At 37.6% G+C, this 18,677-nt stretch overlaps 1 protein-coding gene across 3 annotated transcripts in view; it reads right to left on the bottom strand.

The window, feature by feature from the left end:
• Positions 1–1,122: 1,122 nt before the first annotated feature.
• The window catches only part of TAB2 (TGF-beta activated kinase 1 (MAP3K7) binding protein 2), a 60,808-nt gene continuing 43,253 nt past the window's right edge, over positions 1,123–18,677 (bottom strand). For 2 of the 3 annotated variants that reach the window (XM_071432951.1, XM_071432959.1), the window contains exons 3-7: positions 14,284–15,796; positions 7,440–7,600; positions 6,718–6,811; positions 5,380–5,460; positions 1,123–3,167 (exon numbers count right to left, since the gene is read on the bottom strand). In XM_071432951.1, coding sequence (XP_071289052.1) covers positions 3,022–3,167; positions 5,380–5,460; positions 6,718–6,811; positions 7,440–7,600; positions 14,284–15,796 — 1,995 coding nt within the window. In that variant the 3' untranslated portion in view covers positions 1,123–3,021. Of the gene's footprint in view, positions 3,168–5,379; positions 5,461–6,717; positions 6,812–7,439; positions 7,601–14,283; positions 15,797–17,644; positions 17,935–18,677 lie in introns of all 3 variants that reach the window. The other variant, XM_071432940.1, reaches the window with a different exon arrangement.

Consider the following 18,677-nt stretch of genomic DNA (forward strand, 5'->3'; position numbering starts at 1 on the left):
GAAAAAAAATCCAGCGGTGAAATCTAGTTCTAGTTCATCCTTCAAACCCAACCCATAATGACACACTACATTGATATGCCACTATCTGATGATATGAGTGACCTGGAGTATACAAAGAACATAAAACTCTTGAAGGGGAAGGTAAAAGTCTGGAATAGACACTGGAGACATCATTTCTCTTACCCTACTGTTTCAGGATCAGTTACTGAAAAGGCTGTCCAATACAAACTCATGCTGAGCAGATGGCTCTGCACACCTAGCTGGAGCAAGGATGTAAGTATTTTTTTTCCCTTCAGAAAATAAACACTCAAATTCAGGGAAAAGATCAATTATGCATTTTATAGAATGAGCAGGATTACATCTCACCTATTTCTCCAAATATGGTCTTTCCAGCCCTCAACTGACTGGCATTTCCTTTAAAAATTCAGTTGCCCCCTCACTCCAACCACTATTTCTTATATTACAGATTATGGTACACTAGTTGAACAATATGCATTAAGGATTTTTTTCCTGGATCTGTAGCTAATTTTTTTTTGCTAAATCAGTTTATAGATGTCTCCTGAAGGCCTCTTATACAGCATCAGTATGTCTCAGGAAAGCTCAACTCCACATAACAAATATCTGCTTCGACAGGGTCCATGTGGGAAAGACATGTCAAGGAACACTCCACATCTCACAGCATTTATATCCATAGCACCAAGCTACAGTTTAACTATATTCATCCTTAAACTGTGTTTATATCAACATTAGTTTGTCATCTGTGACCACAAAGCAGTTGACCATTTTGATTTAGAAAAACATTTTAAAAATCATAAACCCCAGAAGCAGGAAGTAAAAAGGGACTGTGTCTAGCTTATTGCTTTATGAATAAATGAGTGGGTCTTTGGTCAGGAAACAATCTCCTCAGTGCAACTTTATGAAATACATTCCTTATGCTCACTGAATTGGAATGAAACAGAGTAACGCATGGCAGGAGAGACAAGGTTCAACAAAAAAAAGGCTTAAATAAAAACTCTGGTCATAAGGAATCAGCCTACTTTTAATACCGTTAATGCTTATTGTTCCGTTGAGTATTCCGTGCTCCACAGCATGGAAAAAGCAAACAAATCACAAAAGAAAACATTAGAATATATTTTTTTTTAATTTTTATAAATAACTTATCTGTTACAAAGGCAGTTTACCCAGCTAAATCACAAAACCATCAACTCAAGATATCCAAATTAGGTTTTATTAATAAACAGGTAAAAACTGATTTGTCAATCTTCACATAGAACTGCAGATGAAGCTGAAAAATAAGGCCTCATTTTATAAACAAAATGCATTGAATGCAATTGCTTTGGGTCTACTGCCTAATTACCTGGGATTGACATTTTCTTCCCACATAAAAAAAATTGCAAAGCCTTCAAAACAAAGGCCTCTGTGCATTCACATAGATCACTTGTAAAACTCCTAATAAAAGTGTCCACTGGCGGATGTTTACAGTGGGTGACAGTCTACTTTGTCTCTTGCTACATGGTTAGCACTCCCTCCAGCCTCACACTAAGTGCTGCTGCTACATAATTCTTTGTGTGCCGTCTTTCATGCATATTGTACTGGAATTCCATTTTCTTGATCTCGGTTACATACATCCCCGATCATGTGAGTACTTTCCTTAAAAAAATAGATCATCAAAATAAAAGAGATGCTTGAGGTTGCTTCAGTGTTCAAGTCTGTTTGATTTCTCTTTTCCAGCCTTTATTTCAGTTGTCCTAAATATTGCTATCCTTGTTTTCTATAAATATGAGACTTCACCACAAAGTCAGGTTTAGAAACTGGCTGCCAAAACAGGAAAGCATTTAAAGTCCTTGAACAAAGCCGTACGATGCTGCTGCTGTTGATTTTGGCACTTTATGTACTTCCCCAATGAATCTCTCTTCAGGAGTCTGCAAGACACCCAGCAGATGAAGCAAGCGTAACTCGGATGCTGATCTGTTGGTGGGTTGAAAGTTTCCTAGTATAAAATTTCCTCACACCAGACAAAATGCTCCCTTTGTGTCACCCACCGTAAAACTCAGTGTACAGAGTGAACTATATGCGTAACTCTTCCAACTTTTCCTGCACTTTTACCACGCTGCATCTGCAGGTCTTCACAGATCATCAGCATTTACAAGAGCAATGTACAGAACGAGCAGAGGAAAGCTATTTTGTGCATAGTTTTTACTAATGCTCTTATTTTAAGGCATTGCTTCTCTCAGATAAAAGCTTAAAAAAAGGGACATGATCGTGCTTAATCACTTAAAGGGAAAAAAAGAAAGTTAACAAAAAGACTATTACACTATACATACAGAAGTACAAGAAAATAATAAAGGTGAGGAAAAGAAATCACTTAAAGCAGGCTCTAGAGCTATGTACAGTAGGAAAAGCTTTGGGGTATTTCACTGTGTGTATTGTACAGACAACGCATGCAGTTTTTCCTTTTCATCTTTAGATGTGATTGTAATGATTTCTGGCTTCACAGAGATGTTTTCAGGGAAGACAAGGCAAAGAGTACCACTGATTTGTGAAGTTCTTCCCTTTATCAAAGGCACTATATGGCAGCAAACAGTTTAAATATTTAAACCTTGTTCCTTTTAAGATTTCCTTTGTGCATGTAGTGTTTCACTGAAAGCTCTGAAAACAAAAACACTAGCACTCTATTCCTTTCCCCTGTCAAAATTCAGTAGTGACATTGGGGCAGAGAAGAGGATGGGCGACACCCAGGCACTGAACACGGTGTGTGTTCCTGGTAATACTGTACATGGTTCAGGCAGCTGGCGAGTCTCTCAGCAGATTGCCCTTCAGCCGATCAGCGTCAGCTGCCTGTGACACAGCTCTGAGGTATTGCTTGCTCTGTGGGCTGACATTTAACAATAGCAAAACACCATCTCGTCACACCTTCCATTTTACAAAACCCTATGCATAAATGCTTTTTTTGCCCCCCAATGCCTGGACAATTCCTTGTACGTTTGCTATGGTTTTAGGGAAGGTAATGGGCCTGTTGGCTCAGAAATGCCTGGGCATTTCACACTGTTCACAGCGATTTAAGGCCGGATGGTTTAAAAAAGTACAGGCGGTACAACTCCACTGAGCTCCCTCATCTTCATCTGTGTCTGGAACAGTCTTTGGTGTTTTCACAATGGACCTCTGATCTGTGACATGGAAGAGATAAGATAAGCAGTTACTAACTGAAAACAGCATGGAAAGAATTTTGAGATTTTTTTTTCAGTTACTGAGAACAATCTTGCTCCTCTGAGAACAGCACAGTTATTAAAAGTGACAGAAGCAGCGTTTTACCACCCTCTTGACTACAGCTTGATTGTAGGTAAGCCAAAAGGCTCAAGGTAAAACTACAAAAATCAAGTTTCCCATCCCTAACTCTGCCTTCTTCCCTTTCTTCCCTCAGTTCAAACCTCTGCATAAAAAGGAAATAAAATTTGCAAATTAATCAGCACAGGAAACATGGACAAGATTTAGAAGTCTGAGGCCTATGAAGTGATCTAAAATTCATTACGACAAGAAGTACGTGCTTTGTAACCCTTTGACATATCAAACTTTTTGATTCTAGAAAGAAGGTAGCAGTTCTTCAAGCCAGCTCAGCAGGCAGATGTACTAAAGAAAAACCATTGCCTGGCTCTGTCATGCTACAGAGTAATCATCCCAGCAATACCAACACATCTTTTTTCATGATGTGTTAGACAGTAATCTTCAAATATTTTAAAAGAGAAAAGAAGAAGAGAGAAAAGGAATGAAAAGGATGAAATGAGAGATGAGTGACTTCTCAAGTTAAGGGTTCCCCAGTTTAGGCAACTGTGAAATCCTTTCAGCCCATTATTTCATCTGGAAAACATCTCATCAGCAATGGCAATTGCTGCAAAATGACAGCAAGATCTCCATAAGTACAACACTACTGATCACAGTTGCAAGAATTATTTTTCTTCTTTTGTGAACAGCAGTAATTCTGTTTTAAGTCAAATTCTGTTTTAGCTACATGATAGCTAAACTGAAGCTTAAAATGAAATTAAAATGAAAGTTAATGAAGAACTAAGATACAGCAGTGATACTTAAAAAAAAAAGAAGAAAAGAAAGATAATTGATAGAGGGACTTTAGAGCTTTATAAACCAATCAGGGTCAATTTTGTATTTTCAAGACAGATTGAATGAAACACTTAAATTTGTGAGTACCTAAAAGATAAGCCAATAAAAATATCGATAACTAGTAAAGAAAATTAATTTTTCTTCTTTGATTTGGGTTAGTTTTTATTTATTATAAAAGGAACTACATAATTGACAGAACTTATAAGTTCTTCATGGTTCAGTTGTAAAATGTGTCTAATAGGAATGTGTTTGGATTTAACTTTACTCGGAATTTTCACTACCAACTCAGGTAGTGGAAGGATAAAAAGTGCTTCATAAAGTATGAAAAACAGTATCAGTTTGGAAGTGTTGCAAAAGATCTGCAGGACAAAAAGTTCAATTTATCTAGACCATTTTAAAATGCAGAACTGTCAGAAATGTCCAAGATGAGATTCTGTAACAACAGTTACTGCACACTCCAAGGACAATTAACCACACTCGTCTATATTATGTGGAGAACTTCCAGGACAGAAAGACTGCACGGAAACACCTGTGGATTATCTCCATGTTTTGGGAGATGATCTGCCTAAAGTCATAGTATAATGATGCTCCAAGCAAGCTGAAGTCATTCTCTGCTTTATGTAAAACACAAGAGGTAATAAAAAAATCTGCTTTGTTTGACACCCTGAGAGCAGAAAAAGCAAGTAATGTGCACACTAATGATAAATAGAATTCTTAAGAGTGGCTAATACTCAGCAATACTGACTCCCTACTGCTCTGCATTACTTTCCTGTTCAACTACCTAGAACTATATTTACCAATAGTCAGAAGAGGCTTTCATGTAACTTGTTAATAGAAATTCTGCAGTAACCATAAATTCCAGTGAGGGTAACCAACCTGAGTTGTTACCACATGTAAGTAAATCTACTCTTCGCTATGGATAATGGTGAAGTCATCTAAGTGAGTTTCCCTGGCCCCTAAGCAATGTACCTCATGCTCATTTTTAGAGAAAGATGGATGCTTCCATTACATAAACTGCCTTGCAATATATTATTCATCTTTAACATAACCTATTTAATATACTTCTCTTTCCTGAACGTATGAGTAGAGAGGACACAAGAGCAAACAGAAGCATACTTACTGCCAATACAAATAAAATGCAAGGTTTGTATGCTTTTGAAGTAATCTATTTCAAAATCAACACTTAAGCAAGATTTGTAAATTAGAACTTGGTATTAGATACAAACCAGGTATTTGTATCAAATCCAAATTTTATCAATACAATACCTTTGGGTTTTGGTGGCACGGGACCAAGAAATCCAATATTATCGTAAAAATTATGAATAGCGCTGGGATTAAAATGTGGTCCTAAAAATAAAAAAAAAAAGTGCAGCAGTTTAAAAAAATAAACTTGAGTAGGGAGGCATATCAGTTTTTCCTGGTAGTAATTCTGTAACCATACTATTATTCACTTATCACCTTTTATATCAAGGTGTCAATACAGGCCTAAGTGAGATATTAGTGATTTCAACAATACACTTTAACAAACTTATTGCCCAAAATATGTAATATAAAGTAAAGTCAGAGACAAGCTCTAGCAAACTAAACGCCTTTAAAGGTATCTTTTTCTGTTACTCTTTAAGATCATTTTATTAGTAAATCATATCTGACTTTTTCTAAATTGCAACTATACTCAGAGGTATCTTACCTACTACGCAGTGTATTATACATGCTTAGAATTAAAACTTAAGAGAAAGTTCTAAATGCAATTTACTGTAACCAGCAAAAAAATAATCACCCGCTACTCACTCTATTTAAGGTCAGGTTTTCAGTGTAGCATTACATTCAGCACACCTGTCTGCCTTCTCCTGAACTGCAGGTAAACTGACTGAAGCAGAACTTTTGTGTTCATGTGTGGAACTCATGTCCCAGCTGATCTAACAGCTCACTGCTTCTGGAAGTGGGAAGCATCAATTCCTTCCCTCTCACTATCTCAGTTCTCCCTTCCTGTGCCTCTCCCTCACATCAGCTATAGCAAGCTTTTCCAGCAATGCAAGTTTTAGCTTGGCTTGTTAACAGAATCAGCTCTGCAAAGGGTCTAAAAACTAATACAGAGCCAGAGCTCAGTAAGTGGCAAGAGAGTGAAGCAGGAAGAGAGAGGCTTCTTTCTGGCAGTCCTTGAACTGGCTCAGCTGTCTCATCATTTCACCCCCATGACCAAAGGCTGTGTCCCTGCAGACAAGGAAAGCAGTGAGCACACTGGAAGTTACAACTACATTTTATATTTTCTAACTTGAGAGGCTAAATACAGGCAGAGGTGGAAGACAAAAGAGAGAGATGAACACATATGTATTGATGTATCATTCAAAAAACTTTCTTTCTTTGATACACAGATAATCAGATTTGTATGAAATAGGAATGACTGTGGAATTAGGAAAATCATATGGCCAACAAAATCAAGAGGCTTTAAAGACAGTTACTACCATGGTTTCACTCAAATTAATGTGATGATTTACCAAAAAGTGTGTATATCCATCATTTATGACATGGACTTTTTTGAAACATGTAGACAGTGAAAAAAAAAATCAACATTTACAGTTACTGATGTACTAAGACATACTGTACCTCTTGCTTGAAAAAGATCAATCTCTTTGGTTAGGCAATCTATGTCTATCTGCAGCTGTCTGTTACAACTTCTTAACTGTTGCATTTCTTCCAGCTGAAAAAATAAATCTGCCTGTTAGACTAATTTTCCCAGTTTATGAACAGTTATCATTCATGCATAGGTAGACAACATTTAATTATTTCAGACATGAAGATAAAAGAATCTTCCCTAATGACCACCTTTCTTCACCTTCAAGCATAATCTTAGGAAAAGCTTCCAGACCTACTGAATAGTTCTCTCTGATCAGACTTCACAGCAGACTGAACAACTCCAATCTTCAGTCAGGGCACAGCCAGTGGTCTGGTCCACCAGATCAATGGATGATCATCTAGCACTGAAAACTGGTGCATTAATTGGTTTCTGTGAGCTCAGTATATGCACCAAGACCAAAAGTACTTGGTGTGATAACAGTATGAGTATTAACTTGTAAGGACTATCACATCAAACCTTTAGTGACTGCCTGTAAAAGCAATTCTTCACAAAGCAATTAGCAAGCTGCAAGGTTGTGGTTAAGTGACACATTTTTAGCCCTTACTCTAAACTCCACTGTCCACCAGCTTAATTCTAACTATACTGCCTGTCCCTAGTATATTGTCAATATACGAACAAGTCTTCCTTCAATTTATTGTGACAGACCACACTTGTGGCTTAGGTTTATTACCCTACAGATGTTTCAACTTACTGATGGAATTTGGGAAACAGAATTCGATCTTTTCAGGCGCCTTCGTGTTAGATTATTCTCCATTTCATTGACCTCTGATTTTAGTTTATCCAACTTTTTCTTTTGAACCTCAAGTTCTCGTTGAAGTCGCTCCATCCTGGCCTTCTGGTGTACCAGTAAAGCTGCAATACATAAAGTCCCATTTTATCTACTTTATTATCCTTCACATGGCAACATCAGATTAAGAAGCAAGTTGGTACTCTTTTGGGAAAAAACTGAAAAAAACACTGCTACAGACTGCTTTTCCAATTTGCTCACAAGAAAAACTCTGCCGTAAGACAGAAAGTGCTGTATTTTTGAAAACAGCACAAGCTAACTACAGACAAGCAAATATGAGAAAGCCACACAATGCAATAAATGGCCATGCAAAATTTAACTGTAATCTTAAAAACCTACAAGACTAACTACCCAAAGGCAGGAACAAATATTTCTGTGTGCATTCATCTTAACCACTGTAAAAAAGGTAGCATGAAGAGGATTTCAGACAACTGCAATATGGAGCCCTGCATATGCTTATTACAATTAGGATTGGATCCAGTGTTCACCATAGTACGAACCATCAAATGAAACCAAATCAGAAATAAGCACACCACTAGCAAACTGATATTTGTCTAAAGCTGGACTGTATGTCACTTTACCCCTAAAGTATGATGCAGAACCATTAGCTCAGCTTCTAATTTCTAACACTGATTACTATTTGTAAAGCAAAAAGCACAAGACCTAATTTAGAAACAATGAAGTTAGCAAAACTTCACAGTTTCAAAACACAGTTTTTTAAGCGTATAAAGAACCTAAGTAGCAGATAACACAAATTCATGCAATCTAATGAGTTTATTTCACTGAAGGCAGGTTTACTATTAAATATAATCACAAAAGCAGATATTACCGCTCAAAGTAATAACCACCTTCTATAAAAATGTATTTAATTAAATAAACTAAAGAATATTTTTAATTTCTGTACAGCCATTCATTCATCCATTAAACTAGCAATTCCTAAACTGTGATCATTTTCACAGACTATGAATACTTTTATATCACCCTGGAAATTATAAAGAAGTAGCAATAACAAGGTATTTTAAAAAAGATTGAATTTGCCTCACAAAGTCTTGGAACCTAACTCCAGTTGGAACATGATGTTTAACTCCTCACAATTTCTTCAGGTACCAAAAAATTAGAAGCACTCAAATCTGGTTGCCTAGGTTTCCCAAATAATAGCAGAGAAAAAAAAAAAAAAAAAAAAAAACAAAACCAAAAAACAACATCAAAAAGATGGAATGCTCCACATCTCTGGCAAGCAGAACTGACTTCTCCTGCAGATCCTGCCTACTCATTCATTCATTCACACATTGCATTTTGTCTTCCAGAGGTTCTTTAAAAGGAAAAACCATGCCAAACTATTTTTGAACAGTGTTACAGACCATACTGAGATCCAGCCTAGGCTTTTGAGTCACAAATGTTCACAAGATACTGAAATGACACCTAGCTTCTGCTACATTTTATTCAAATTGCAGAAGTTTTCATAAACAGACACATTTACTTTGGGTCACAGTTGTTGCACTTCAGTAAAAATTGCAGCTGTGCTCATACGTAAAATAAAAACATAATAACTGAAATCTCAATATAAAGATTTTTGTTGAAGACTTGAAATTATCAGGTAAGTATTCTCAGCAGACAGCCTCTCCTTTTGAAAAGTCTTTTACAAACAGAAAATGAATCTGCAAGTCTAAAGAAAGGAAATCAAAGACTACTTTGCCTCTACTCTGGTAGAGAGTGTACAAGTCCTTTTTCCTTCTACATTTTATTTCCACTTTTAGACAGTCTCTTCTGTTTTCATTACCTTGGTAAGCCTGCTGAGGCAACACAGCCATGCTCTACTGCCCAGAGCCAGAACTCCTCAGACCTGTCAGACGGTGGATGCAGGCTGCTGGCGAGTAGCCAGTGCTGCTGGCTGTGGCAGGTGGGGAACATTTGTACCAGAGTATCAGGTTGTATGGCATGGCATGGCCTCAAGAGTTCAACTATGACCAAAACTTTGCCTGTGCATCCCTCATCTCCTTTTTTAAGCTACTTTTGTAAAGGAAAGGAGACCAAAATTCCTCATTTTGATGTTCTCCCACTTGTGTGGTTTAGAAATTCAGCTGTCAGTATGGAGCTGTACAAGGAGAAGGCACTGATGGATGCCCCCAGCATTACTACATGCTTTTCATTTTCATGTTGTGTCTGGAAAGTCATGCACTTTATTCTCCTAGGAACTTCGGGACTACCACCTCACAATTTTAAATCCCAACAGGTTTTAAAAACACACATGAAAAATTACCATTGTGATTAAAGAAGAATCACTTGATACCACTGTGCTATCCTTCTACTATTAAAAGTAACTTTGATAAGGAACTTGAAAGAGATTGGTGTAAGCGGAGACTTTCATATACAATTTGGTAATTTTGCTTCAATACCAATTTGGTATCTGCAGGAAAACAATGATGGGGGGAAGACAAAACCCTCCCTGTATTTCAGCGTCATAATCATGAATGGAAAGCCGCAATTTAAGTATTCAGCTCCCTCTAGTGTTGCTCAGAGCAACTGAAAACGTTCAGAAAAACTGCAGTTCAACTTCTTAATTAAGTGCAAACAGGGTATTTGGCACATTTAGTTTTTTACACTTCTGCACGTTTGCATTCAGTAGAGTGCAGTACACTTCAATGCTCTGGCAGATGCCACTGTTTCCTCTGACAACCAAAGTGCACATTTTTCACATAAAAGCTGTATATCATTATAATTACAGGAAGGAGCATAAAAGCCTGGAGGACAAAAGTTCACTCTTCCTCTCCCAGAGACCTTCTCAGTCGGGCACTAAATATACCTTTAAGTTTGTAAATGTATGTATAATTGTTTTCTCAAGGACTGTGAATGTGAATTTTAATGTTAAGAGCGTATTTTATTATTTTAAGTGTTTCTAAGATAAATTCTAATCTAGGAATACAACAATTTCACCCTATCCTATAGACCTACACAGTTTTAAAATCTCTTAGTTTGTCAGATATGGAGGGGATTTCTGGCAATGCAATTACACTGTGGCAGGAGGTTCATGAGAGTCTCAAAACTTATGCTTGGGCATGCTGTCTAAACCTGTATTTGAAGCTGCACAGAATTCAGTCATCTGATGTGCAACTTCAATAGTTCAAACTGATTTATTTGTTCTCTCTTTTCAACAGTCTCTTCACCTAATTTTTTAAAAAGAACATCAGTGAAGAATGGGGCCTGATATACAGAGCCAAATATAAGGTGGTATTTTTTCTTAGACCACATGATGCAATGGCTCAGAGCCCCTTGGTGCATAGGCCACAGCTGTATCTTATTCAAGTATTTTTTCTTAAACATCTACAAGGACTGGCTAAGAATGAAAAAAAGTTGTTTCCTGCAACTTTATTTATTTTTTTTTAAGTTTTAAAGAGCTCCAAGAAACCAAAGCAAGAGCTGTGCAAAATATTAATTTACTAATCTAGTTTATAAATTAATTTATTTACATTAAAAATGCAGTGGCAAGAATTGCTAAGCAAACATGCTTCCACATATATAACTATAGTTGGTACCAATGATTCACTCAACTTTGCACACTATCCTCTTTCAAGTTGAAGAAAATAATATGAAAACATCAGACAGTCAAAGCTGTATAATATTTAACCAAAGGACTTAAGTTCCCTAGTAAGAAAACATCGACCTAGTGATTTTATTAAACAATTATGTATTTTCTTGAGGGGTTGCCTTCCCATTATACAGATGGAAAGCTATACCCAGAATGAGCAACTATTAAATAACTGTTCAGCCTCACTACTCATCACGTGACATACAGAGCATACATCACAAAAATGTATCTGAGTACAGAATTTTCAATTTCTAACAAGATTCCAATTTTCCATCCATAAGACATGTTATACTAAACTATACATTGAAATCCCACTTAACTACTTCATATTAATAAAACTAATTATAAATTGTAATCTCTACTAAGTAATAGGAATACTCCTGCACACTGACAGAAGTGATACTGAACGCATAAAAATGCATCCTCTTTTGGCTGCCCTTCTGTGCATGCATCTAGCATTACTCTTCTCACAGCACCATGAATTCTTACTGACTTTAACAGCAGACACATGCACTCAACACTTCCACAAGTGAGTCCTCAGTATCTCAGACCAGAATCTTAGAAAATGAGAAACATTCCTCAGCAACCAGTTCTGAAAAGTCTGGTGACAGTGAGTTTCTCAGGATGACAGTCAGTGCCAGAGATACAAGCAAGCATTCCAGGGAAATGACATTGATCTTATCTGAGCAGTACCCACTCCTTTACACATTCTATAACCTCCAGGTTTGGCAGCAAATAAGACAGAGATCTGGGGCAGCCTTCTACTACCCACTGCAACTTTTTTGGGAGGGAAACCAGAAATATCATGGAAGGAGACAGAGGTGCCTACACACACTGCAATTAAGCAAAGCTTCTTTGATGGCAAGCAGCAGGACCTACAGAGAAGTCCAACACATCTTCTGTTCTCCTGGGCTGGACCATGTATATAAATGTAAAATAAATAAAAAGAGCAAAGGAAATTTTATTTGACATCAAAGCCACTCCATCTTCCACCCCAAGGTTTCTTTTTCCCCAAGGCAGTTTCAGTTCTCCCTGCCAAGATAAAGAGCATTCTGGTAGAAACAGAAAAGCTGATGAAAACACATCTTTCTCTAATCACGGCCAGAGAAACTACTCATCTTTTCTGGCTAAAATTAAAATGAAACAAGCACCTTGCATGGAAGGATTCTGGCAGTCTGGCAAAATCATAAGCAGTTTAGAATACAGAAAACATGAAGTAACTCAAATCCCTTTTTGCATGCAAGACAAAAAAAACCCTCTGCTAAGTATAAGAAACATGTTTAAAAGCAACAGTTAGGACTTCTAGATATAAATATCATACAGTAAGTGTATCACAGACTTAACTCTCCAAATATTAATTAATAACCAAAATGTAAGAAACACTGCACTTATTGCAGCAGAAATGGAGCACACATGCCAGAAATGCAGAACATCTCTACATGTAAAGAACTTCAGAAGTATTAAGCACACTTTCTAGTGAAGGACACAGAAGGATGGTGATTTCCTGAGGTCCCTGAAGTTGTACCAGCCCACATCATAGATCTACAACACAATCTAATAGCTGCAGCTTGGCTTCAGGAAGAGCTGGGTACACAGCAAGAATGAGGTCAATGCTTCTGGAACTCTAGGTTGTGTATCAAACTTGCCTCATCTTGATAAACTGAATGCTGACACCAGCAGCTTGTAGAGAGGTTACTGTGGCCATCACTACCAAGGGTACAAGAGATAAAAAGGTAGACCTCGTGTAAGTCAGTGCCCTTAGAAAGGAAAAACAGACAAAAGGGACAACTCCCCAAAATAGCAGTTTTGCAAACCCCTAAAAAGTACCCAACTTGCTTGGGAAGCAAGTTCATGCCCTAAAAGACTGTTTAAAGCCTAAGGACAAGATTTCAATTGCTAAATTTCTGGCATATGAAGTTTTCCAGGACTAAGACTAAAACAGATAGCTAAGTTTCCCTCCAAAGTAAGAAAAGGAAATATGATCTGGGGGGCAAGTTTTTTGCTTACCTACAGATGAATTTTCTGAAGTTCTTTATGCACTGAACATAAGAGAACGCAAGGATGATTAGCTTTTTGGTTTTGACACATAACCTTTAGAAACTCTTGAGTTAGGATTAACTATTCCTCACTAAAGATAGTTATATCCAGAAGTAGTGCACAAGCTGGAATAATTTTTTTATTTACTTCATTAACACAGTACTCCAGATCCAGATCTGCCTTCCAGTGTCCTGATCACTGTACTTACTTACACAAAATAAAATTGCTAAGTTCATCTGAAGAATGTTTACACTGGTCATGGAACAGGCCAGTTTTTTAAATTCAAAATTGTTTGCTAGGTCCAGAGAGGACCAGTGAGGTCAAAGACAAATTATTTTGACAACCTATTGTGAATACTGCTTAAATATCCTAAGACTCATTCAATATTTTTATGTAAGAAGCTCACAGAAGGGTTAATAAACCATTGAGTTGGTAGTAAAAGCATGCAAACCCATGAAAACAGAAGAAAAAGATTAACAGGTTATCTCCCTTTATCACATATTCTAAGTTTTACCCCTCCGTTACCGCTGATCCCTTAAAACAGATTCCTTTGATTTGGTGTTCCTTTTCACATTTTAAAATGTAACAGAAGTAAGTATCAAGACTTTAAGCATTTTATTGTCAGGAACACAGTAGGAAACATGGAGACCAGGCCAACATTTTGTGCCATTAATTGCTTTTGAAGTCTGCTTTTTTTTCTTCTTAAAGAACACTCGCAAAAAAAAAAAAAAGAAAATTATCCAATGTAAACAGTATCTCAACTGATTTAAAAATCTGACAATGGAATTGTAGCTTTAAATCACTAGGACAAGTTGAACAAACTAGATGTTTCTTTCAGAACAACATAAAAATGAAGATGGTATGACTCCACTTCATTAAACAGATAACATATCTACTTAAGACAAACAGAAGAATATCTCCAAGTATTCAGTCACATGTCTTTACCATAAAAAGAAATCTATTAATTGCTTATAAAATGCTTTTATTTATTTAGGAAACACAAATGCTAAAATTAAAGACACTGTATTAACATCATAAAGGTTACTAACTGTTTCCTGTTCTGCAATCTACACACTGAATTGACAACCTGGTCAAAATCTCTACAATTTATATTAAGAATATTACCTTGTGTGTAGGCAGCATCATCAGATCCCATACTCAATTTCCGTGCATCACTGATCCTATCCACATGTGCTAAAACAGGGTCAGTAAGATGCTGGATACCCTCTGGTTCAACATAGTGATCAGGAAGGTTTAGAAGGTTTGTAGGTTCAAAAGTTGGGGATACTACCCCTGGGGAAACTGCAGGGGGCTTATTTGGAGAAACTGTAATTTTAAAAGTATATTTTGTGTTAGGCTGCGTAACAACCACTCGAGGAGAAGTTGCAGTGGTGCTGTTGCCCACTGCTCGACTCTTGGGTGGATGGTGATGAATAAATGCAGGACCCATGCTTACTTGACCAGACATATTCCTAGCAGTAGTAGATACTCCAGGATTTGTGGATATGAAAAGCGTGGGCTGGTTCCGCACAAGTTGATCATCTCCTGTCGTGGCATTTGCTGAAATGTAGACCTTGGGCTGTCCACGTGTGATCACTTCATCAGTATTTGGAGGACTGGCCGATATGTAAACAGTGGGTTGACTTCTACTTAATGTCTGGCTGTTGAGGGAAGAGGGAACGGTGGAGGTGCGAGGGCCAGTTGAACGCAATTTAGAAGAACTGTTTCTTTGTGGCGGTTCAAGTTTGATTTCAATTTGATTTTTGCGAGGTCCTGTGGATATATTCTGAATGTTGTATTGGCTATGAGCAGAAGATTGTGAGCTACCAGATGAATGAATCATAGGTGCTTGTGGAGTAGTAGGAGAACTGATAGGCATGTACACATGAGAAGTCTGGTGGCCTTGCTGGTTTGGCTGTGTTGAGTGTTGCGATGAGGTATGTGGCGTAGTACTGGATGTAGGAATAGTAGTCCAGGGACCTGGCTGTGAAGGCTGGTAGACTTGCTGAGGGTGCATGGGATTAAACTGAGATGCCCAGCCTGGCTGCTGCTGTGTTTGCCGAGCAGTACCACTAGGAGCTGTGATGTAAGGCCTAATATAGATAGAATTTCCCTGGGGACTGTTAAGTACAGGAGGAGGTACACCATGTATGTGCAAAGATGTTGGGGTATTGCGACCAGGCTGAATGTTTGGGGCTAAAGTTACCATAATGGGGTTGAATCTGGGTGTTTGTTGAGACAAGTTAGATACTCCTTTGCTGCCTAGGTGAAATCCAAGATGCTGCCCTGGATTAGAAGCACTAACTGTATTAGTCATCCCAAAGACATGAAATCCTTGTGGAACCTGCGCAGGTGCTGTCTGTGGTTCCTGCTGAAACAGTTCATTGTTGGACTGACTGGTTTGAAGGTGTCCATCACTAACACTGTGAGCTAGAGTCCTACTTCCATTCATTCTACTTCCTTCTCTTCCATGGTGATAGACGTTCTGTGACTGCAAATCCAAATTAAGAGATGTCATGTGATTTCGTAGTCCAGGAATCCCAGAATCATCCGAAAAACTCAGGTCTCCTTCACCGTAGAGATATTTCGTGCTCTCTTGAGAGAGAACTGCACAACAGGCATCCAAATTGTTGTTATTCTAAAAAAGACAGATGAAAGTTTGACATTACTGATAAAATACTGTCACAGTTATGTATGAATACATCCAATCACAACTGAAAAATGAACAATACAACATCAGATAGGAAGTTTAGGTGGCTGGTATAGCTGCTCTATACAAACAAGGGGCTCGCCTGTGAAGCTCACTGCTCTGGGAACAGTGACTGAGCCAGTGGCACCAAGGGCAAAGACTGCATTGCCTCTGAAGCAGTGACAGGGAGATCTTGCACCTTGGAAAGCTAGCTTTATACAGGGTGATACACCTTGGATGAATACTTTCCCTATTCCTTCTCAGTTTCAGAACCATCTTCAGCAGAGACCAAAGCTCTGGCTTTAGGGAGGAAAATGACAGCAGGAATGGATTTACAACATCTACATAGTATTGATTAATAACTTAAAAACAAAAATAAAAACACATGTTAATTTTAAATGTTTTCCCAAACACTTCAATACCAGTTATGCATTACCTCCTGCTGAAAATAAAGTGAATCTTATGAAAAGAAGAAACACGCAGACTCAAGAAACTGTACATGACTTCAGAAGAAATGCAAAATTTCAGTTTATACAAATACATCAATAACCATTCTTTTGTAAGATCAAAACTATTAACTGAAAACCCAGAGGACATTTGTATTTTCATTTTAAATCACTGCTTGCAAAGCTTTGAAATACTTATATTTGTACCTTTTAAACCCAGTAATAGGATGACTTAGAAAAGAAACCACAACGCAGCTAACTCATTTTTTAAGAACATTTCAGATGCAAACCGCTAATCTCTTGTCCTTTTCCATGTGTGTAATAATATTGTACTCTAATCTTCCCAATTGAGTTTCCTATATAAGGATTGCTAGAAAGAGTGAGCGTGCATCAGTGACCTAATTTTTTCATACTATGCTCCATCTTTATCACTTTTCACACAGAAATTCCCACCCCTCAAGAAATAAAGGTTAATACTTTCTGCTGGAAGAGCACCTGTTCAGGTCCATGTTATTAACACTAAATAGGCGGCAAATCCATCCAGCACATAGAAACAGTTACTAGAAAAAGTGCATGTGACCAAGGAAAAAAATTGCATGTGCCAAGTAGCAACATTATCAGTTAGTTAAAAAGTAACACAACCAGATAAACTGATTCATGCTACATGCTTTCTATTTTGTCATTTTTGTTAAACTAGCAGACATTTCTCATTCTGCCACTGGATAAAGGTGACAGTGTTGTGCACACATAGCAAGACTGTCTCTACCTGACAGATTTACCAAAAAAAAAAAAAAAAAAAAAAAGAAAAAAGAAAACAGAAGTGCGAGAGGGATAACAAGGCTAAACTTCACCCACAAAACCAAAACTATGTGTTCATACAGATCAGATACAGTTCTGAATTCTTCCAAATTAAAGGAAAAAAAATCCCAAATAAACCCTAGGCACAGAACTTTTTAAAATGACAGGATTCTCTAAAGGCTATCTATCAAGCCAGCTCTATATAAGGATTGCTGCAAAAAAGTATTCAGTGATATGAAAATGGATCAAACTGATGATGATACACATATTGGCTCTAGTTTGGAATAAGCACCAGAGGATGAAGTAATCAAAGGAAGTTAGTAGTGAAGAAAGGAAACACACGGACAGAACAGTGGTAAGATAAGAACAATAGCCTGGTATTTGTTGCAAAGGAGAAAAGGGAGCCAGAAAAGGGAAAAAGATAGGATGCCACAGAAAAACAAGCTAGAAAGATCTCAAAGGCAGATTTTGCATGAAGTGAATTAAAATTATTAACAGAAAGGCCAAAAATACCAAACCAAAAAGGAACAGGCCAAGCTTGCAAGGCCCTTACATTCAGCTTGAATGCATTTCTTTGGACAATTTTTTTTTCTTTTTTAAGACCGCATCCAATCAATTCCAAAATTTCAGTGACGTCAATGAGAAAATTGGAGAACTCAAAGGGGAAACGGGGGCACATGGAACCCCTGGAATCTTCTGGCTGGCAGAGGCAGAGTTTCAACCGCTTCTAGCTCTTTACAGATCAGAGAACCGGTTGATGGCAGAACTGAGCATATTCCAGCAAAACAATACCCCTCATCTTATCTCTGCCCATGTCCCATTTGAGTTTAAAATGTTGGCACCCTGAAAGAGAAAGAAAAAAAAAAGAAAGAATAAGAATGTTGGAGGGAAATGAGGAAGCAAGGAGAGGACGTAGACTTGAGGAGCAGGTACAGAATGCTCCGGACACAAAAAACAGAATAACAGGGAACAATGTCCACCGACTGTGGGCACCGCAGTGATTCCTTTAAGTGAGGAGAATGGGAGATCTGAATGCAGGAGGCTTGTTGGGAAGAACAGAGGGATACAAAATTTCTTAGGAATATTCAAGTGCTGTCAGCCTGAGACTTTTTACTACCTAGATTAAGCTGGTTTAGGTTTCCTCCTATTAGCTCTTTGGTGGTCCTCTGCTGTTAGCATGCTAGCATATTGTTTAGGTAATTCAAGGCTATTTACCTTGAGGTATTTGCATATTCTCTTTATCCCTAATTTTTTCATTATAGACATATAATGCTATAAACCTTCCTTTAGAAACAAGCTGTGTTTGTTTACAAAGAATTCATGAAGGATGACTGAATTATCTGTGTATTTTTTCTGCACAATTCACAGTCATCCAAAGAAATTTTCCTTGTAATAAAAGCCTCATCAATAATATCATAAACTGCATAATTGCTTATATTCTTTCAGATTCTCACCTGGGGTAGAACTCCTGGCTTAAAAAGAACTTCACCCTGACATGATGGCTGCACATAAAGTACTGCGGGGGCAAGGCACTTTGTATACCAAGTACTTGTCTTTGACCTGAACTACATTTACTGCCTTTATTG

Source organism: Agelaius tricolor, unplaced genomic scaffold, assembly GCF_023055355.1.
Source record: "Agelaius tricolor isolate 1412-34295 unplaced genomic scaffold, bAgeTri1.0.p SCAF_1, whole genome shotgun sequence".
In the NCBI taxonomy this organism is placed as follows: Eukaryota; Metazoa; Chordata; class Aves; order Passeriformes; family Icteridae; genus Agelaius; species Agelaius tricolor.